At 38.0% G+C, this 23,357-nt stretch overlaps 2 protein-coding genes across 3 annotated transcripts in view; both read right to left on the reverse strand.

Annotated features, from left to right (window-relative positions):
• xrn2 (5'-3' exoribonuclease 2) overlaps window positions 1-15,759 on the reverse strand; it is a 50,536-nt gene extending 34,777 nt beyond the window's left edge. The window contains exons 1-15 of one of the 2 annotated variants that reach the window (XM_088931819.1): window positions 15,537-15,759; window positions 13,163-13,290; window positions 12,968-13,079; window positions 11,822-11,933; window positions 10,423-10,481; window positions 7,790-7,879; window positions 6,128-6,200; window positions 5,777-5,827; window positions 4,903-5,060; window positions 4,718-4,792; window positions 4,312-4,445; window positions 2,983-3,040; window positions 2,702-2,809; window positions 2,178-2,222; window positions 1,613-1,753 (exon numbers count right to left, since the gene is read on the reverse strand). In XM_088931819.1, the coding sequence (XP_088787945.1) occupies window positions 1,613-1,753; window positions 2,178-2,222; window positions 2,702-2,809; window positions 2,983-3,040; window positions 4,312-4,445; window positions 4,718-4,792; window positions 4,903-5,060; window positions 5,777-5,827; window positions 6,128-6,200; window positions 7,790-7,879; window positions 10,423-10,481; window positions 11,822-11,933; window positions 12,968-13,079; window positions 13,163-13,290; window positions 15,537-15,611 (1,419 nt within the window). In that variant the 5' untranslated portion in view covers window positions 15,612-15,759. The remainder of the gene's footprint in view (window positions 1-1,612; window positions 1,754-2,177; window positions 2,223-2,701; window positions 2,810-2,982; window positions 3,041-4,311; window positions 4,446-4,717; window positions 4,793-4,902; window positions 5,061-5,776; window positions 5,828-6,127; window positions 6,201-7,789; window positions 7,880-10,422; window positions 10,482-11,821; window positions 11,934-12,967; window positions 13,080-13,162; window positions 13,291-15,536) is intronic. The other variant, XM_088931809.1, reaches the window with a different exon arrangement.
• Window positions 15,760-22,598: 6,839 nt separating this feature from the next.
• Window positions 22,599-23,357, reverse strand: part of kiz (kizuna centrosomal protein) — a 49,615-nt gene continuing 48,856 nt past the window's right edge. The window contains exon 15 of the mRNA XM_088906482.1: window positions 22,599-22,840. Coding sequence (XP_088762608.1) covers window positions 22,737-22,840 — 104 coding nt within the window. The 3' untranslated portion in view covers window positions 22,599-22,736. The remainder of the gene's footprint in view (window positions 22,841-23,357) is intronic.

A 23,357-nucleotide genomic window follows, 5' to 3' on the forward strand; every position in this document is an offset into this window, starting at 1 on the left:
GCAAATTTAAGCAAAAAGTAATGAGGAAACAATTTAACTTTAAATTCTGATTATGAGAAATATTTCACACATACTGTACTGTAGTGGCTTTTAATCCATACAGTATCCTATATGTATATACAGTGTATTTATAGGGTATACGATCACACTGCAGTCCATTGACGTGTACGGTACTGTTTCGGTGCATCTGTGGATATCACTTCATGTGAACTGGTCAACTTCTAAGTAGCAGGCAGTTGTATAAACTGTTGTGCCTACCACTTGAGTGCAACACGCTACAATACAGTCTATGAGCGTTTCATTGTCCATTACAACTATAAGAACCGCACAAGTCAAACGAATGTCAAAATATTTCCAAAATATCCACAAGTGATATTTTTAGCTGCCAGCTGCCTATTTTTAGAAGCACATCAAAACTTCCAACTACTACATTGTTACATTAAGTACATTAGATATATATTATGTTATACTTCTGTTTTTACTTTCAGCTACCAAAATTTCCCTTTAGTTGTAAAATCCAATATGAATATTCCATATTAAGCAGATTTAAACATGCACAGTAGAGAAACAGATTAAATTAAGCAATTGTTTCACTTATATCTAACGCACCACAAGTACCACCTATCGATCGTCTTTGGCCGGCGAATTTCATAACGTAACCAGCCACATTACAGGTAATGCATCCGGAAGAAATATCTTTCTGACTGACTCCATCTGTATGTTTTGTGTTAAATGTGGTGTTACGCAGTATAACCATCAGTATAATTCCACTAAGGTGCTGCTTCATAAATATTCAAAATTAACCAACAAGTAAAGATTAAAAGTTAAATTTTTATAAGTTAACAATATTGGTTTTTAAAAGGTAACAGTAGGAGCTAACCACTGAATGCCTAAAAAAAGACTGGTACTGCGGCTAAGGATCTGCGCCTGTGGCTGGAAGGTTGCCGGTTCAAATCCTGTGGCCGGCAGAGGAATCCTACCCTGTTGGGCCCCTGAGCAAGGCCCTTAAACCCAGCTGCTCCAGGGACGACGATGTATAAATGGCTGACCCTGCGTTCTGACCCCAAGCTTCTCTCCCTGTCTGTGTGACTCACGGAGAGCAAGTTGGGGTATGCAAAAAAGACAAATTCCTCATACAAGAAATTGTATATGGCCAATAAAGTGATCTTATTTATGTTTTTGCAAATAGTCTGGAGATTAGAATTAGCCAAATATTTAAAATGGCATATGTGCTAATACAAGCTTTCATTCTCATGCAGATGTTGAATTATTGCTGTATTTTACATTTTTATTCTACCTTTGGTCTTTTAGCATTTTACTTAGTAACATTTTGAAAAAGTACATTCCGGACATAAACCTGACTCTCACACTAAATGTTAATTGATGTCACCATACTTCGTTGAGAGCAACCTTTATCTTTTCCCTGATTTTAGTCTCAAGAACGTGTGATGCCTGATCTCAGGAAATGAGCGGTGCATCTACAGGGAGCATATCCAAGATCGGGCATCATCCACTGTACCGTTTACTGCATCCTACCTCCCAGAACAGGAAATATTTCCATTGTTTGTTTTTTTGTATTCTTTACTGAGATGGCTTTAGCATTCAGGCATACCTTGTTCTGCTGATCTCTCCCCTGCATCCTCATGTCAAATGCAGCTTGCCTTGCATTGTGAACAGGTCGTGGTGCATTTCTCCCTCCCAGAGCTTGAGGAGCAAATTGGCCTGAAGGCAAAAAAGCTGGTCTCTCTCCCCCCTGAGGAAGAAAGAGAAAATTATACACATCAGTCCCGGCAGCAGTGGTGGGTAAGATACAGACTTGATTCTTCAATATAAGTTTGAAAGGTGAAACATGATCCTTTTAAAAAATTCTGGAAAGAAGAAAACAAATTGAAAAATTATTTAATAAAAAAAATAGCATGTCATGCAACACACATGGATTCTGAAACATTTCCTTAGAATACATAATACTTTTCCAGGAACACTGTGAATTCATCCTTATTTAAAGCAGAATGCCGTGCCAATAATTTTAGAAAGGATGATTATCAGGAAAGAATCACCTTTCAATAATAAAAATAAGTTCTGAATGTGCACCTGCCTTTAACTTTGGATAAAAATGGACATACATTACAAACACAAAATACAATGCAGTATTTATGGATTCTTCCCTTTTCACTTACTTTCATTCGCTTCTTCTTTTCCTTCATTCTCTTTCGGAAGCTTTCCTAAAAGAGGACAAAAGCACTGTTTTAACTACCCAACTACCCAAAACAATGCGATGCATGGAATAAAAAATATATTTAAAATTTCCTGGACAAAACTTGCTTATACTAGGCATTATCAGAAATAGCTGCTAGCAGACCACACAGACGCATGAGCAGCAAATGTCCTTATAATGTGTGAATGCTTTCATTCAGGCTTCAAGAGAGAGTGTATACAATGTAAAGACCCCTAAATAACACTAAGGGATCGCTTCTAAAATCCAAACAGGTGGCTACAACAGGTGACCATACAGAACATTTCTTAATTTTCCAAAACACTGTAAAAAAAAATCACACCTGTTTTCCCTTGCAATCTAAGCATTGCGACTATTAACAAATGTAAATTAGCTGCATCTAATCTACAATGCAAACATGGCAATGTCCACAACACACAAGTCTAGGAGGACAAAGTCATCTTCCCATACAAACACAGAATGTCTTACCTCATCCTCTCGCCGTTTTTTAAAAATGTTGTCCTCTGCCACTCCCACAGCTTGCATAATTAGCTCCACTCGTTCCAGGTTAACAAAGCCATTTTCTGTAAGATATCCCTAAAATAAAACAAACAGGCCTGCTAAAGTATCTTTGAAGAACAAACTGCATAAACTGCGCAACTTTACAGTCAAAGCTTCTTTTATATTCCTCCATAACAATTATTATTATGTCAAATATTTCAATAGCTGTCTTGGAACAAGAGAAAATCATTCTACTTGTAAATACTCACCCCTGTCTTGTGTACCACATCCTTATAAATGCCGACCAGTCGATCAATTGCACCCTCCCTGCGTACATATTAATAAAAATGTCAGATTACAACACCAACACTCTGTGTAACTAGAAATACAGTACCCCTCAAATTTATTCATCGCCTTGGACCACATGGTGCCCTCTGACCTGGGAAACACTTACTTGCCGTCTGGCAAATTCATATCTTATGTTGTCTTGGAACTATTCACAGACCTCAGATTTATGAGGTTAGCCTTTAAAGGCGGTCCTGGATATGGTTCACATCAGAACTCGTTGATGGACTGAGGAGTGAGTTATCCTTTCAAACCACTTTTCTGACCTCACATCAGCGTTCTGCCAACCTCATGGTGTGGCAACCATACTAGCCCTGAACGTTTTTCATGATGGACATCACAATGGAAACCAGAATGTCTTGTGGATTTCATAACCATGATTACAGTTGCCGAGATTGATATTTACCCTAAGATATTTGGACAATACTCCATCTGTACCCATGGTTGCTGAGGTGGCAAACAAGAGGACTTCCAAACCCTTCCAGATTCCTTAGCAAATTAATATATGACTAAAAAGGAGGACTGCTTTTAGAGCATTCCTTTAGAGATGGTATGAATTACAGGGTATAAATAAATTTGGCATCGAGCATTTAAAAGTATTATTTTACAGTTACAATGTAAACACACTCAGTAATGCGTTACACCCATCTGTAATGCATTTTAATGAATATTGAGAAATCCAGAGGTAGCTAAGTTTCCATTAATCAAATGTATGAATAAATTTGTAGACTGTGGTTCTGCTGTTTGGATGAGGAACAGCTTAGATGAGCTTAAGGCACAGTTACTGTATAAACTGAAGACCTTAATTTGAAAAAATATCTCATCCTAAGGCTTCATTCAATGGAAATTCACTCTGGAAATTATGTATTTTTCCAGATCAGTCAGATATAGTTCTTTCAGATTTTTCAAATAGTACAACAGGCTGTGTGCCTGTGGTTTTGGTGTTCATCTTTTTAAAATTAATAATGAAACTTTTGTAGATCCAGAAGAGGCTTGGAAAAAGTATCTTCATCTGTTACACATACAATGTCACACAGCTAATGAAAACAAGTAAATTTAAGTTGAAAAGGGCACACTCATTTTCATTCACGCTTTTACACGCGTGGTTTTGATTTGGATCCTCCCAGACACAAAATTCTTGAAAAAAATAATCAAAATTCAAGAACAGATATTTCTGATGAAGGACAACAAGCCAATCCTGGTAAAATGATCCAAGGTGACAAGAGACTAAAAGGCTTTGCCAGCAAACTCACCGGATTTCTAGAGATGGTAAATGAGGCAAGAAGTCGTTACCCACAAAGAAACACATGAACACCCAGTCATCAATGCTTCTTTCAATGTCAAAAGGGAATGGCAGGCTTGCCATTGTTAATTCTCTCTCCAAATACTGCAAGGCACAAAGATAACACGTTATGTCAAAAACAGAAGGAACATGAATGTGCAAAAAAGTGACGAGCTTTGACAAGTGGTGACTTATGCCATCAAGATTTTAAGCACGTGAAGAATACATTAAATATAGCGCCTTGTTGAAACCAACATTTTTCTTAAAGCCATGTGCCACACTGAAGTAACATATTTCCTTAAATTCCTATGTTTTCCCTACTGTTAAGTGCAAAGCAGGAGAATTATTCAGTTAAAAAGGAGAACAAAAAAACACACCTCTCTCAGAACGGAAAGCCGAATAAATATGAACTCCTGTTCTGAAGCTGGCAGGCTATCGGCAAATTCATCATGCTGCAAATAAATAACACGATTTTCACATCTCCAAGTCATGCATCAGGATTTTTCATTCTCACAGTGTCATCAGAGGAGGCCTTAACTACGGTTTAAGACGGAACAAATACCTCTCCCTTCTTCTCCCTTGCAAGACCCTGGCAGTCTTTTATTTCGTGGCCAAGCTGACCACACATGCCACAGGGCCTCGGCTTGTTTGGTTTGAACTCTTCTCTTATGATCGTAAACTGAGGCTCATGGGTTGCCAGTCCCAGCATTATCAAATCAGCTGAAAAAAAATTTTTACAAAGTAAGACTTAAAGCATACTGATGGTTTCACGATAATAAAATGATCTGCAGATGAAAGATTACTCAAGGTCTGGTTTTATAGAAAACACTACAATATATCTAAACCTCTTCTATACCCAGGTTGGCTGAAATGAACGACAGATCTGTCAGCTCTTAAATGCATCAAATACCCTGAATCAATTTTCAATGACACATGTACTTTTAGTTCTAATTAAGGTTATGGACATAAAACATACTGCCTTTCATTTACAAAGTTCATTAAAACACAACCTTCAGTCCTTACCAGACATTCATTCCATTGTGTAATGCAACCACAGCACAATGTAGCAGAAAAACATTTTTTTTTCTAGAAAGCCTGAGTTTTTAAACCAAAATTTCTCAATAAACAACAAAGGAAATAGTCCTTATGATGGTTTTATTAGTTGTAGCAGTGCTTTCAAACTGAGCAACTAAATACAGTTTTCTCAGGGAAATCAAAATGCTAAGGAATATGAATGCTACATCCCCATCCTTACTTTAAATTAACTTAAATGTGGGCACAGAACCTTGAAATATAGGACAAAAATACATATCCTTTAGAAACAAGGAGCTCATCTATCCCATTTGACAGATTAAATGTAAATTATTAAATGTAAGTCTGGCACCTTCCCCTCTTCTTTAAGAAATACTAATAACATGATAATGATTTGTACTCACCGTCAGCTCCACAGAGACAGTGATGAGTATTGGGGTCGTGGTTGGGTTGGGCTGAGGAGAGAAAAGAAATCCATTATTCAGAAGATGCAAATCACGTTTGGGATGTCCAAGGTTTAAAATAAAAACTGCTGTTGGCCACCCTCACTTTTAGTCAAGAACAGGTGTTTGGTGTTATGTTTAAGTAAAAATTAAGTAATGTTAAATAAAAAATAAAATCAGGCAGGGGTGTCAATGAAGTCAAAAGTAACTGAAGGGAATGTGTGAGTAAAACTATGCTTCCAAATCCATTTTCATCACTGGATAACAAATAATCATAGTAGCCAGATACAGGTGAAAGAAGAGGACTGATACCTCGTTGCCTCCTAATATAATCCATGATTTTATGCTCTCCCTCTCCTGGCACACTCGCATCAGACAAGATAACCTGAAACAAATGAGAATTATTTCATTTCTACAATGAGACCAAATTGCCTTTATTAGAAAGATTATAAATAAAACTATAAATGCAGAAAATTTTACATTTGTTTTACTCTAAGGAAAACATATATAAAAAGCAGAGCAAAAATTCATTTTAAAATGCTTAACAGATTTTGTTTGCTATGAACTGGAATATTATATTTAAGAAACAAAAACATGTATGACAATATATCAGAATGGTTATAGATAACAGCCGCAAGTGATTAAGACAGAAAATATCTACAGTGCATATGAAAAGTCTATACTCCCTTATTAACATTTCAGCTTTTGTTGATGGAAAGCCTGGAATCAAGACGAATCATGTCAGACCTTTTTTCACCGTTAATAAAGGTCTTGTAACTAGTGCTGGGCGATAATTCGATAACGATAATTATCGCGATATAATTTTCCTCGATATAATTTAAACAAAAGTTCGATAAAGTTTCGATATATACGTTTATGCTTTGCGCATGCGCACAAAATACTGCGCGTGCGTGTTGCAGACCGGGCCGCTAACGTGGTGTTGTTTACCCACACGGTGGTGGCTGACAGGATTGTAGTTAGAGCGGAGGAATGAGCGACACTGAAGCAACTGTAGTGCTGCCAACGACCAGCTCGAAGGACGATGACGTCGTCGACAGAAAAGATCATTCAACTTCGGTAATTTGGAGATATTTTGGCTTTTTACGATCAGACATAAAACAGAGCACTTTAAACTTTGCAGTCTGTCTGAGCCATCTTCTATTTGTGTTTTATCACACTGCAGTATTTAATTTTTCTATTAAGATATTTATTTTGTAAATTTTACTCATGCATATTTTGACATAAAAAAGACTTGAATACTCTCTACCTCAGATTTGTTTAATGTTTCTGCTGTTTGGCAAGTGTTTGTTGTGTTCTTAAAATAAAGAGTTGTTTAATTTACCAATTAACTGTCTGGTTTCTTCAACTTCCACTCAGGAGAAAAAATCTGCCTTTAAACTTGAAAGAAATAATGATTTGACATTTATCGTGATAATTATTGATATCGACTGATATGAACATTTTTATCGTGATAATGTTTTTGGCCATATCGCCCAGCCCTACTTGTAACCAATAATATTTAAAGTGAAAAAAATGGATCTTTTAGGAAAAAGTTAAAATTTAAAAAAAATTCAATGGCTTGGGTGCACATGTGTGTGCACACCTTTTATAAAAGGGGGTTGTAAGTGTGCTCAGGTTTAACCCATCACATTCCAAATCATGTACAAAGGTAATTTACCTTCACCTGGCATCAACTGAAGCGATTCTGATAACTAAAAAACACATTTGCATATTGCCCACAAGTATGATTTTCAGTGTTGACAGAACCTGTTCAGTTTAAAATCAGCAATCCCCTCCCCCCAGTTTCAACAAGAGCACATCACAACATTCATCCAGTCTGAAATTTTACAGATTTTCCTCTTCCTGCCCCTGTATGATGTGGTTTGACACGTTACAAAATCAGGAACATCAAGACTGTACAACAAAATGAACTCTTATACTTGGATTGGTAACAGATTGCTTTATTATACATACCGTTAGATTTCTCCATCCTGGATCACTGTTTAATCTATCAGCGATGTAATATCTCAGGCACTTGGCAAGATTGTCCATAAACTCTGTGCCCTGTAATTTAAAAGCAACTATACATCAATATACACACTGATATTAATCTGATCTGTAGGCATTAGTATGTTACGCCCTCTTATACTGTTAGCTTGTACATAACAAAGGTGCTATTCTCTCTCTTATTCTCCAATGTTTGCACATACAACACACATTACCATTCTACAGCTTAGTCTTCTGTAAATTTGTGCACTATTAATAAAAAGAGCTGCGATTCTGTAAAACGATTACATTGGGATATACTGTATGAGCCATAACTATTAGGAAAAAAATCGTCATTAACCAAAATGGTGGCCCGAAATTTAGTGGATTTACAAAAATGCTTCCACAATCACTTTCTGAATTGCTGGACGTACTGAAATGAAACTGCAGAAACAATCAAAGCCTTTCTAGGTTTGCACCTCACAGAATGCTCCCCATCTACCCTGGGTCATTAGCTGTTTGGAGAAATGTAGCCTCTAACCCAGTTCTCCTGTGCAATTAAGTCCAGGCTTTGCAGGTATCACTCTGACAAAAGGGGTGTGAAAAGCAGGATCCTGCATAAACCAAGATAGCCCCCATTTCTCTTTCTTGTCATCGAAATGCAGTCCAGTGTTAACTCTCGTTTTTAAAAACAATAGTCATCTAGTTAACAGTTTTGTCAACATCATTGCAGGTAAAACAAAATGAACATAATACACTGTCAATCCTGCACAAACTATGATCTCTGCTATTTCCTTATCTCAACTCAGACTGCCTTCGTCTTAGGCACCACTGCACCGAATTACCTGAAATTCAAAAGCTGCTGCGATCATGTTCCCAACCAGACAAGACTGTCGCTTGCTGGTGAAATGTACAAAAACCTAAGCTTAGCTTCTCCCGTTAAATGACTGTTTGGACAACTTAACTCTAAACATGGTAGGTATCATTCTAGTGACAAGTGAACATGACAAAATGCAGCTCCTTCTTAAACCACCACACAACCATTTTGTTTTCAAAATTTAAGCTATTTCTTCACTGGTTTACTTGAAGCTTGTCAGACCCCATTACACCGAGACGAGCTTCAGACTTGCATCTCACAGGCTGCTGCAGGCACTCATGGGTCATTACCCTGCTGGTGAAACACACCGGCTCTCTTCTTCAAAAGCTCTTAAGTTAAATTCAAACTTGGGATCATTCTAGTGATAATACAGTTAAGACATGGGACAAACAGGACTTCTGTATAACCCACAATGACCACATGACCATTTTGTTCACAAGAAAAGGCTACCATTGGATTAAGACCTGCTGCAGGTTTCATCCCAGACATGTTTCAGATGTGCACCTAACAGGTTGCATAGCGCGTCAACACCTACTTGGACCTAGCTGCTGCTCCTTAAAAACATTAGGGCAATTACTTACACGTCATCATTCTAGAGATAATGTAACTAAAATATGGTAAAAGAGGTTTTTACATGATGCAAGATGGCCACCTGACCATAGTTTTGCTCCCTTGTTGATACTTATCCCATACTACTAACTGTTCCTGGGCACAAATAGTTTGGTCTATTTTTTTTCCCCGCAAAAAATTAACAGGTATCATTCTAGTGACAATACAAATAACAGACGTTACAGCGAGGCTCCTGGTTTGGCTGTAAAGGGTGCCTGCTGTGCTGAACATTTTGTTCTCAAATTTCAAGCTACTGCCGGCTTAAGAAATACTACACCAAATGACTTGTAACATGCCAGGTTTCTTCACACGAAAACCTGCTGCAGACCTGACCTCACATATGGTGCAGTTAGACATTTTACACCTAAAACAAGTCAACACCTTGGTAAGTGCACCTAATAATGCTAACTGCTTTCCTTTAAAAACAGTTTGGTCAATGAAATCCAAACGTGGTAGGTATCATTTTAGCTTCCTCTTCTGCTACTCACATCTACGCTACTTGTTACACTGTTAAGGCTGAATGTTATCTTCAGGTTATCTTCTTCAACCTGTGTTATTCAGCAGTGACTGTAGGCAGCTGTTACTTAAAAGGCACAAAAAAATTAATAACAAACGAGAGGGGCCCCATCTATTCCAATTAGCTGCTTGCAGCTAACTGATCACAGGATTTTATTCTGCAATTTCCTGAAAGAAGCCATTGTATAATTTTTAACAGCATGGATTGGTAGCTTATTCCCGAAGCCCATATCCCACACTGTAATACTGTAGTCAGGATTAACACTATGCGAGTATAGCAGCAGCACCTCTTCACGAAAAGGACCACAAACCTGGAACTCATTTTGGTTCCAGTACATCAATGAAGCTGAACTGAATATTTTTGCTACTATGATTCAGAAAAAAAGCTTGGTTCATTGAGAAACAAACAACATTTAAAATATAATAGAGTTAAGATTATACTTGTTATATCTTGATATTAATAAAATTGTGTACAGTGTATTAAGCTAAATGTAACATTAAATTAAGGTGCTTAAAAAAAAGTCATGCATTGAAAAATGTTAGGAAGCCCTGGCAACTAACGTGATACAACGTATTCAGAAGTTTGGTATGAACAAAACATGAAAATATATTTACTTACTGGAGTAATACAATTGCTGTCAAACCTCTCTTTAATTTCTTCTGGGGGCAGGTATCCACCTAAAAGCAATAATACAGTTGACGGAGTTCTATATATACACTCATCTTAAACAGAAGTACTAATATGGCCAGCAGCCATATCACTGCAACTCACAACTGGCAGCCCACTGAAGCTCAGCAGGTGTGAGCTGGGTTATTACAGTACCTGGATGGGACACCTCCTGGGAAAAACTAAGCTTGTTGCTGGAAGAGGTGTTAGTGGGGCCAGTAGGGGACGCTCACCCTGTAGTCCATGTGGGTCCTAATGCCCCAGTATAGTGACGGGGACACTACACTGTAAAAACAGGCGCCGTCCTTTGGATGAGACGTAAAACCAAGGTCCTGACTCTCTGTGGTCATTAAAAATCCCAGGGCGTTTCTCGAAAAGAGTAGGGGTGTCACCCCGGCGTCCTGGCCAAATTTCCCATTGGCCCTTACCAATCATGGCCTCCTAATAATCCCTATCTATGAACTGGCTTCATCACTCTGTTCTCCTCCCCACTGAGAGCTGATGTGCGGGGAAGCGTTCTGGCGCACTATGGCTGCCGTCACATCATCCAGGTGGGGCTGCACATTGTTGGTGGTTAAGGGGAGTCCCCATTACCTGTAAAGCGCTTTGAGTGGAGTGTCCAGAAAAGCGCTAAATAAGTGTAAGCAATTATTATTTTTAAATCAATTGGTAATACAGACTGTGCCATTATTAAAATAAAAACACAATAGAAAGGGTCTGTATTTCTAATGATTTTCCCATTAATTTGTCAAGGCACATTAAAATCACAAAGTTTCTTTGTGTCTAAAAAAAAGGCCACAGAATTTGTGCCACACAAACACAAAAAAGAAAATACATTTTTAATGTGCTTGTTTTCCTACAGTCTTGCAAACATGCAGAGAAAGTATCTGGCACACAGCTCTGAAATCCAACATCTCAACAGATTATGAGCAATAGCAGCCTGTAAATGGACACTTTCTGAAGTAACTATCTTTTGTACAATCAAATTAGTAGATACATTTGTTGAAATATTACATTATTCAATGACTTGTACAGATGACTAGCCATTTTACATCTAGATCCAGCAAAACTTCTCAGAAGTACACAAAAACCTCAGGCCACTCCGGGTTCATAACCTTTTCTATGTTTTAAATCATCTGAAGACTCAACCATCACAAGCACAGATCTTTAAAACACCAGAACACATGATGATGAAACTCATTCCTCCCATGTTTTCTTTTCCTTGTCAATAAGGTTTTGTTTTCCTTTACCAGGAGCAAATGCTTGTTAAAATTTGGTCGAAATTTCCCGGAAATGCTATACCTGTGTATGACCAATTGCAACTTTTTCAAGAGTGCCGGAAACCACTCACCTCTTTGAAAAATCTCTTCTCTTATTCGCTTCTTTTCCTCTGTCAGCTCAGCTCCTTCTTTTGAGGCTCGAAACCTCCTGGATCGTTGCTGGTTCATTTTGGCACGAGGAGCCTAAACAAAATGGGTTAGACAGCATTTCAAATATTTTCACAAAACCAAAAGCCAGTTGACTTACAGCCTTTTTAAAGGGAGCAATGGTAATGGCACCCCCCCCCAGCCCTGCCCTTTAGCTCTCTAACTAGCTGGATTACTCTACTCGTTTGCGAACAAACTAGCTATCCCATTATTGTAACTGGTTTGATTATACAGCATTCATCAAAAGATGTCGGATTACCATGATGCTACTCATGTGCTTGAAACATGTTTCTATTTGCTACTTTCTGTATGCATCAAGCCATCATGGTATTATTTTCACTACTGAGTCTTTGCTTATTATTTTGCACTCACTGAGACAAGAAGTCTTTTTTCACATTGAAAATTATTTGGCAAACAACAAAGGGACACAATATTTGTCTGCATGGGGTAACCTTATTTTTTTTTCCTACGTCTTCCTAACATAGCTCTCAAGGGTCCCAAACCCTATTGTACATGATGACAGCTCTGTACAAAAATTTCAAAATGTTACATTAGTACTTTTTAATTAACCTAGACTTTAAGCAAATATGTGAGATTTTCAGTCCAAGGCATGAGACAGGGAGATTATCTTCCAATGTGCGAGGCTTGAGAGCTAAGCGGTTATTACCAACGTGGCTGCTGGATGGTAAATGTTCTTGCAGTGTATCACTACGGAACATTATTTCAATATGGGTTCTTGTGTACATTTTGTGGGCATTCATGTATTTATTTACCCAGGTGGCACCGATTTTTAGTCTGTAAACATCTGCAAGAAACCCAGAATTGGTTGCATCATGAAGTTCTTTTCACACTTTTATCTTGTAGTTCATGATGCAAAGTTTAATCTAGAAATATTCTCTATCAGATTCGGCTAAAATCTAAATTCAATTAGTGGTGTCTGACAAAAAGCACGTTTTCCAGACTGTATGACACCTTCCATCACACCATCAACATGCACCAATTACTGCTAACAAAATATCCTTAACGATAAATAATGTAAATAACATAATAACAATAATTTAAACACTTACAACTCCATCAATAGCCATGTACAGGACTCTTCTAGGACGAACAATGTTAAACAGCCGGTCAATGTATTCAAAAATTGCCACCATCATTTCATCTTCATTCTTTGGGGCAGGTCTGAAAATGTAATAGAACAAATTGGGGTTAAATACAGGAGTGAGAACACAAAAACAAGAAAAAACAATAAGGAAACTACTTACTTGTCTTCTGGATGCGTGCATGGGTGAATAATTCCATTCATATCCAGGTACAAATTGTCAAACTCAACTTCATTTGGATTAGGTTTGCTGGTATCAACTGGTATGCGAACTCCATTGCATTCCTTTGCCTAAATAAAGATCAGAGCAATACTTAGGACAACTGGAGCTTTCTGAAAGAACAAACTTTATTCTCCAGGAAAACAAAAATCATCAACCAGACAACCAAAAAAATCAAGAGCCTTAAGTTTCACTGCAATGCACCACCATTTTGAATGTGGAATAACAGCGATTGCTGCAGATTTGCAAAAACCGTGAAGTTTTACATTTTGCACAAACCAAATTCACACCTCATACACTACTCTGGCCACAGACACGGTTCTGGTGTGTTATCACTAACAATTAGAAAAATAAATGACACCACATTTAGTTCCGATATGAAGCACCTCAATTTTAGATCTTAAAAATGTTACTTCGGCTTTCCGCATATTAATGAGGGCAACTTCACAATTTCTGAGACAGCCCGCACAATTAAAATGTTTTTCCTGTGGGAACTGTACGCATTATTTATCCAACCCTACTGCCCCGACAGACCAGTCTGGCCAAGGAAGCTCCCGTTGACTGGAAAACCAGTTATAACAAGTGAGATCAATTCAATATCTTTGTTGCAGATTAGAAAGTAAAAACTGCTTTATTCTATGTTTTAAATTCAAGTCAAAGTCAACTTTGTTGCCAAACAAAGTTGTTTTTGGTGCCTTCCAAGATGAGAGAGATAGAAATCAGAGAAAGAAAAGGCGTAAATAACATGCACATGTCATATACAAAATACAATACAATGCTGTACAGATAGAAATACATTGATTATAGTGCAAAGTACTAGTCTGGAATATCTACTTCTGCAAAATCTCCAGCACTTTTATAACAGTTATAGCTTCAGGATTGGTGCTCTTGTGGAACTACTCAATTCTAGATTTCAAAAGAGTAGGTGAAGGTTTATTTCCTGCTGAAAGGAAAAGAAAAGAGAGGCGCAACGTTTCGGCTGTGGGCTCTTTTCCTTTCAACAGGGAATAAACCTTTACCTGTGCCTTTGCAGCCAATGCGTGCTGATGCAGCTGCCTACTTGAACTTGGGGGAAATGGTTCTGGCTCTGTGGCTCAGAATCTGCGCCTGTGGCTGGAAGGTTGCCGGTTCGTATCCAGTGGCCGGCAGAGGAATCCTACTCCGTTGGGCCCCTGAGCAAGGCCCTTAACCCCAACTGCTCCAGTGGCGCTGTATAAATGGCTGACCCTGCGCTCTAACCCCAAGCTTCTCTCTGTCTGTGTGTCTTATGGAGAGCAAGCTGGGGTATGCGAAAAGACAAAATTCCTAATACAAGAAATTGTATATGGCCAATAAAACGATCTTATCTAAATCAAATCTACAACAAGGGAAGCAGCTGAAGGGAGAAGCTGGGTGGGAGGGGTAACTGATAACCTTCAGAGTTTCCCCCCGTTTCAACGTGTTGCGTATAAGGAAGCAACCGATGATAAATCAAAGGCAGTATTTTAGAAGCAGAGTGCGCCGCTCACTGCAGCTATTTTCCCAGACCAGACCGTAACAGAACAGGTAAAAGCGCTCTCAACGGTTGCCCTGCAATAATGAACCATGGCTTCCAGAGACGCACTTAACTTTGTGAGCTGCCTGATAAAACAGTCTCTGATTGGCTTTTGACTCTCCCATGTCAATGTGGAGGAGACTGCTGTGCCAAGAAACCTAAACATTTCTACTCTTACTGTACTCGTGAGTTATTTCTTCGGACGTCATGGCATATCACCTCTTAGTAAGTATATCGCTAGCATGAAAAAATGAAAGCTTTTTTAAAAAAAGAGTCCCTGATCGTTTATTATTGCTACGCCCTAACCTGCTTTTAATTTTGGCTCATATTGAGGGGCACAGTGGAACTCCACAATGATAAGAAATCGCTCTGGGGATAACAGAAACCAGAGGATACAGAATTCTTCCCAAAACCTGTTAAGACAGTCAGGGCGCCAGTTCCGACGAGAGTCAAAGCTGTACCCTTTCGTAAATTTCAGCATGTTGAATAAAGCATTTGGAATGTAAACTCCAACCCCGCGTAAATTGTGCAAAAAGTTTTAAATAGTAAAATTTCACGTTAGTCACGTTTAAGTTATTAACATTATTATGAACGAACGCAAACTTCATAAAATAATGTGACGAATGCGCCCCTGCGCATAACAGGGATGTCGGAAGAACCCGAATTCGCTTCAATAACGAGGCGAAAGAACTGAAATTTTAAATGTTAGGCCCTTTGTGGTGATGCTTCAGGCCTTGATAACTTTAATACTAACAAGCCTAATAGCAATACCAACACACTTACCCTCTCCTCCACGGCATGAACAATAATTGATGCATACTTCCGACTCAGCCAGCGAAAAAACGCCGGGACTCCCATCTCCGATAAAAAAATACTCAAGACAACTGGCTCCCGACGACGTTTTCTTTTATTAAAAAATGCGTTCGCACTTAAAAGACGAAAACAAACCAGAGACAAATTTGCATCCACAACGTGACCAAGAGCCACCGGAACCACATGACGCACATCCGGGTCGTTTGTTAACCTAACTGAAGAGCATGGTGGGTAGTGACGCCCGAGCCTCTGCGGGGGCGCTCGCGCTAACACGGGGCGGGGTTTGAACGGCAGCGCGAGTCAGGGCTGGCTGGGTTCGTGACGTCGGGTATTTCAACGACTTTAGAACAGTGAACTCTGGTAACAAAAAATAGTATGTTGGATTTGTTTTTAGGCTGTGTGTAGCGTATCGAGCAGAAACGGTACAGGAATGAAAATAAAATTAAACGTTTGACTAATTAGATATTTATCATAGATTCAGGCAGCCCGTGATATGTAACATGTTATATCGCTGTACATGTAACATGTTACATATCACAACCTACCCCCTGATCTGTAACATAAAAACATTTTTAATAGGCGTTTTCTCTAAATGTCTAAATTTTAAATTATTCTAAATTCTGGATCTGTGTTCTATGTAAACTGTGGGGAAGATCATCTTGAAACAGGAGAGCAATACATGTATTTTGTGCAGATTTTCAGATTGTGCAGTTTTAGGGATTAAAAGTGTTAATGCTATTGCAGTCCGATACGGGGTAGTAGATGCATAAAATTAAAAAAAAACACTTTAATGCAAATGTAAGGGTTTTAAATTACATTGTTTCAGTTGTCTGGGTTTAGTAGGTTTTCAATTAGGGTGCGCAGTACCTCCACAGGTGAGTAAATTAATCTCTATTTCTTCATCGATGTACAAAAAAATATTTTTTGGAATTACCTTATACATCATTATACACTTAATTCGTGCACAGACACTGAATGTATCTGCGACTTTGTTTAGATGGGTAATAAGCTATGTATGTATCATATATATATAATTGATATGGATTAAATAAAATTGAAGGTCAGAAAGTAAAATCTCCGCTAAATACACTGATGTCACAATCTCTAACAACAATCCTGGTGTCTCAAAAACTGTCTTTCATTTGTAATGTTGACAAACGATAAGTGACCAACCCCTATAGTGCATTTAAAGTGTAGAAAATGTGTATTAAGTTTTCTTTATCCAGAATTCATTTTTTATCATCACTTTAACATTATCTTAATTTAATTTGGCACTAGAGCAAACATTCTTTAAAAAAGATTATGGGACTGTCCTCCTGGATTTTTCTGGTAGAGCCTTCCTCATGTCCTTAACAGTCAATCTGGAGGTGATGGTGAAAGCCCACAGTTCACCAGTTCACAGATGATATGTCCCTCAGAAAGATTACATGGATACCAAGATGAATATTCCTGCTTTGAGAGCCAGTGGGTCCTTTCTCAGTGCTTTTTTCTCTTATCACCTTGCTCACCAGTGAACAACAGAAAATTAATTTTCTCACTTTTCAAAGATCAACTGTCTCTCGCAGATAAGTCTCTCCATTTCTTCCTATCTCTCCATTTCCTAACTGCATCTTCCGATCCAGGGTCACAGTGGAGCCCGGAGCCTATCCTGGCAAGCATGTTATGTCCTGGACAGGGCGCCAGTCCATTAACGAGCACATACAGACACTCATTTTTTTCCAGAAGCCAGTTAACGTACCAGTGTGTATTTGGACTGTGGGAGAAAATGGAGCACCTGGAGGAAACCCATGCAAACATGTGGAGAACACACAAACTCCACACAGATAGCAGACCAGGTCCATAATTGAACCCAGGGCCCTAGCGCGGTGAGGCAGCAATGCTAACCACTGTGCCACTGTGCTGCCTATGGCACAAATCTTGGAGCTTTACATTCTCTATGTACTCAGCCCCAGTTAGATCACAAAACAAGTACTCCAAACACTGCAGCATCAGTCCTTATTGGATGGGGAATTGGTTTGGTCAACAACTGATAGCAGACAACGTTTCTAACAATATCAAGATGTGGACATTTGTGTTTTCTCAACCTCAAAACAGCAGTGCGCAGCGGGCTCAGGTGGTCTGGGTAGTATTGTTGAAATGTTACTGTTAACAGTGACGCGGTTTCTGAGATGACATTGTAAATTTATCCTAATTTCAACGTTATCTTGGTTTTAGAATCACACGGCCCAGCTGGTTCTGATTCTGATCCTTGACCTAGAGTTCATTATAGCTTTAATTGGCTAACCAATTTAACGACTTCTCCAGGCTCTTCAGGTGTTGGTGCTTTGAAAAAAATCTAAAAATCCAGCAGACACACTGTCCATTATTGGCCAGGACCAGTATTGCCTGTTTGGTGATTAGTAAGAACAATTTTCACATAAATATAAGGCTGTAAACTGGAGTTCTGTTCCAATGGAACGGGTTCATGACTGTGCTCCACTGGATGCCTTTGCAGTTATCCAAGTGCTTAACATACTTGAGCCTCAAGAAGTTTTGCAGCCAGTGTGACATTTCCACTCTTAACACATTCCTTTATTTTGTGTATATCTTGTACTCAGTCGTAACAGATAACTCTGAATGGGACCATGACTGAGAGCTTTCAATCCCCTGGTCTACCAGAGAACTGCTGCTATAGGATGATGAATAGTGGCTTTGCATACTGTCTTCTTTACATAGACATGCACCTTGCTTGTGATGATGTGACTGAACAGTAAGAAATGAGATTTGCTTTTTGGTGTCTTTCAAATGATCCATTTTGGCTTTAGCTACTGTAGGACAGAGACAGCAGGTGTTCAGGCACGATGAACTTGAACTGGAGGATGTGCAAATGCCTTCTTAAGAGTCGCTATGTTGTTCCACTTAGATATCTCTTACCAGAGCAGGCAACAGTAGTGGATTATCTAGTTGTTTTTCTTTCAGCCTAAGCTCCACCAACAGACAGTCAGGAAACAGAGCTCCTTTGGGTATCTGAGCTACAGAATATACGCTTTCCCTAGGGCTCTAACTTTAATACATCCTTTGACTTGTGCTTTCTGATAAAGCTTCTCCAGTGTGGGGACACAGCTTTTCCCCCAATTATCTGCATAGTGCAAAACATTGAAACTCCCTTCAGGATAACCCATGCAGTCTCCCTCCACTACCAGAAATTACTTATATAATTTGTTGCATTTTTTTCATGTTTTAAATTAAATTAGAAAATTGAATTAATCAATAACTGTGTAATTCTTTTTTTTTTTGCTTTTTATTTGCCTCATGTAGGCTTACATATCAATTTGTAGGTCTAAAAAAGTTGTAGAGTTAAGCATGCTTAGCAGAGGATGTATTTGTTGCTAAAAAATAAAATTCCCTTTTAAAAGCAATTGCTCACAATGTTTTGACTGTACTCGATTTCACTGACTGACATACAGTATCTTGGGAAAGTTACCTGTGTGAGCTGGAGAAAGATCCAAAAAACATGTGTGGTTTAGTTTCAATTAAATTGTTTGCAAAAAGGCAACTAAAACAGGTTTAAGTTTTTCTCACTTTGTACATTGCAAACAAAAAGTGGTCATTCTCTTGGGTTTAGTTTTCATTGTTGTATACAAAACGTGAGCATGAGCATTAAATGCCTGACAGAGATAAAATACTGTTTACATGTTTCTGATTACATGTAGACATTTTTTCCCCCTCGTTTTCATCGTGGAATTATGTTTTTAAATTAATTTACTATTATTATTTTTAATCATAAGCTGTAAATTGGGCAAAGGAAGGCTGCAGAGGAAAACAGAAACTGGAGATGGTGCAGATCTTTTAATATATTTCATCCCATGAGTACACTGTTAAGACATACTGTATACCGTACATCTCAAAACACAAATATTAATGTAGTAGCAATTGCCTGGGAAAATACCTTTACTTTCTCCCATAGGACAGGAATGATAGTACGATTGGAACGTTTGGCTCTGATCGGTGCTGAATCGTACCGTAAATTGATCAGAATCCACGCAGAAAAGCGAAAAATAAAAAAACTACATTAAACACAGATACACTGAAAATGCAAGTCGTCGTGTTTCACATTATAATGATAGACCACTTGACAATTTCTCATCCCCACCACTTCTAAGCAGCTTGTGCAAGAAGACAAAACAATATATAAATATCTTATAAAATCAATTTGCATGTTTCTTGTATTTTTACAGTACACACGCTTTAATATGGGTGGGGCATGTATTTCAATTATTTATTTAACAAGAGAAAAATTTCTATCACAAATTCGTTGTTTTTCTGACTCGGTTTCATAGCACATCAAAATAATAGAGGCAAACTAATGGAGACTCATGACGAGGAGATTTTTTTCAGGAAAAGTTCTCTTAAAAAATGTTTATTGTGTTGTTACATATTAGTACAATATAACTCGACTCTTACGGTGCTATCGGCTGTGCACAAGTATCTGTTGACATGCTCCTTAACAGATATTATGTGAGGGAGCTTTTTAGCAAACTCAAAATTATTCAGACACGTTCACCTTCCATGTTAGGTCAAGGCAAACTGTAGCCATTATTGGTAATGAGTGTGGAGTCCTCCTACTTTAGAAGGTTCAGGCATATAAAGTCACCTAAGCTGACTAATGGAATCTGAATCGTGCTGGTATACTGAATGCCAGTGCTTTTCATATTAGAGAATGATGTGGATTCAGAAAAATTAAATATAGCACAGGAATGGTAGCAGGAGTTCTTATGTACAGTGGACAGGTTCAACACTGTCTAGAATACATACATCAGCAATTCAAAATCTTAACTAAACCCTCTATATATCTAAGAAAATATTAAGGAAAATCAATTTATTGGCTATATAGTTTAGAAAAAAAAGAAGACAATAGGCCTTTCAGTTACAGTTTTAAACTCCAGTTGAGCATATACAAACTGTAAGAATACAACTAAATGATCAACCACGCCAAATGGGAAGAGACGTCTTAGTTTTGTATTTTAAACTGACGCAGCCTGTTGCTGCTAATTGTTTATATCTAGGTTTTATAGCTACATGATTAGCTATACCCCTTGGGGAGGAAGAATACCTGTGGATCAGCTCTTCCAACACACCCAGTTGTCACAAACTCAGTTGACAGGCTGCACAGAGGCCTGCAGGAGACCTGCTGTAGCTGTAGCACTGACGACAGGAGCAGTACCTTGCAAGCACCTGTGTCACTGTAGCCCCAATATCCAAGAGAAACCGAGTCCATCCAAACCCCGAGATGCTCAGCCAATTGTACAGTGTTGCTTTGGGAAAAATCCATCCCTCCACTTTCAGTAGTTCAGCATTCAGGGGAAGGGCAGGTTCCTCTCAGAGATGCCAGTTTACCTAGATACTGTATCATGCATTGGGACTGAGCTGCCAAGACACCGTTATATGGCCTGTGCTCTATAATGTCTGGACTATTTGGCTCAACCTGAACTCTGAGTGCCTTTATGGCCATTTTTTTAGATGTAACTCAATGGCAGTTTTTAAACAGCAGAGGAACGGACATTTGTAATGAAATTTGAAATATTTGAATTAAACGTTCGGATTTATATGGTGTTCTATTGTTCTGAAAATTAAGTAAAATGTCTTTATCCAGAAGTATTGGCAGTTCACACCTACGTAATGTATGTAAGACTAATGAAAACATATTTGGTTCATTTTCTGATTTCCAAAAGTCTTTTTTGTATAGTTGTTCACTGAAAACAACCCATAAACAACACTCATGATTTTGAGAAGCTAGATGATTATAATATCAGAAAGGTACAGCATGCACAGAGATATTAGGTTAGTATAATTTCTCCAACAATATTATAAAGATGTAACAACATAGAATGGCTTTGGCATAATGTGTTCAGAGTGTGTATTGTCAGTTTTGAAATTCAGTTAAAGTTGGAATTTTCTTCAATGTTTTGCCCTTTTCACATTGATTACATTAAAATAAATTGAAAGTTTCTTTTATGTAAACACGGACAATTAGAGCTTCAAATGAAGTATTACACAATTCACTAAATAGTGTGTTAAACTGTAATTACAATATTAATGTGTTTGGCTCACTGTCCTTGGATTAAAAGCTGTTATTTTATTGTGTCATCTCATAAGAACATAAGAGTGGTTTTTAATGAGAGGAGGCCATTTGGCCTGGTTGGCAATTAGTAGCTAATTGATCCAAGGAAATTATCCAGCCTTTTCTTGAAGGAAGCCTAGGTATCAGCTCCACAACACTTAAAATTAAAAACAATCCCCTTTTTAAAAACAAGTTTAATCTTTTCATCTATTAATCTCCAATCCAAAAAGTCATTTAGATTGAATATTTCAAACAGGGTTACCATCAGTGTCAAAGTTCATGTATTTGAATATACAGTATATTTCCAATAATAAAGACATGCTTAATTCTACAATTAAAAACTTAATTTTCTTTTATATCCAAATTGCAGCTATTTAAATGAGCATTTTTAAATTTTTGTGATTATACCACTAAAAGAAGACAAATTGCAATAGATGGTGATTGTGCCTTTTTAATTAGGAAAAGCCCGTTCATGAAGTCAGGTTTACAGCTACAAACCTCATACCAGAACAGCAGGGATTAGGATTGAATGGGTATTTAACTAAAAATGTACTGTCAAAACTATCTGCTACACACAGCCCTTTCAGTTCTCGGGCACAGTACCCTGCGGCTCAGACAATCTCTGTCACAGGTGCCTGCTGGCAGAGCTGAGACCTGGATCCTGAGACCTTGTCTTGGCTTGTGGGAACCATTTGTTTAAAGCTAATGAGGTGTCCCGATCTTTCATTTTTCTGAATGAATATTTAACATACTGAAGATGGGAAATAAAAATACCTTTGCTTTGCTATTAAAATGCAAGCAAACTATTACGGACTACTAAGTGCAAATGCTCATAATATAGCACTGTTAGCAATGTATGAGACCTTAGTTTTTAACATTTAATATTAACTTTCAAAAATATGAAAATAAAATTGAAAAATCAGACACAAGCATCTGAAAACACAAGTGTATTTCTTATATTCTGTTCATTTAAATACATAATTGTAATTTAGATACCGTACAAAATGCATTACAATGATACTTTTAATAAACAGTCCTTCTTCATTAATCTGTCTGACTAAGCCACACAGTTAGTCGTAGAAGTCATCAAAGTCGTCACTGTTTGTGCTGTGAATTTGAGGACGCAAGGCAGCTTCAATATCGGTGTTGCTGTCATCTGATTCACCCCAGAAAGCTGAAGAGAAAAGAAACAGGTAAGTGTAATAAAGTGAAATGCATAGTGCACAGTGCAAAATCTCAAATACAGATTTTAAGGTTGCCCTTCCAAGAAATTCAAATTCGATTAATAATTCTCACAATGATGCATAAATTACAGCAACGTTTGGGAAATTTAATGTGAATCTCCAATATTGGTAAAATAAAGTCTTCACACTCCTTAAACTAAATGTATTCATATTTTGATACTTTCATGCTCTTAATGCTATGTCCACTGAGTACATACAATTTAAAATTATGTCTGCCCGTGTTCTGAGTTAAACTATAACCCACATCTACTGACAACCTCAAGAGATTGTGTGCCAACCATTCAGTCAGATAGAATGACCCACAAATTCAAAGACCAGATTGGCAAAACTGAGCCAAGTAAATTCACCTACAGGAGAACTGTAGTAGAGATTGCACAGGGATAAGGTGGCGGCAGCTTTACACGCCATTTGGGTTGAAATAATAACGGCTCAGTCAACGTTTACTGT

The sequence above is a fragment of the Atractosteus spatula genome, chromosome 2, assembly GCF_055471065.1.
Source record: "Atractosteus spatula isolate fAtrSpa1 chromosome 2, fAtrSpa1.hap1, whole genome shotgun sequence".
Taxonomy (NCBI): domain Eukaryota; kingdom Metazoa; phylum Chordata; class Actinopteri; order Semionotiformes; family Lepisosteidae; genus Atractosteus; species Atractosteus spatula.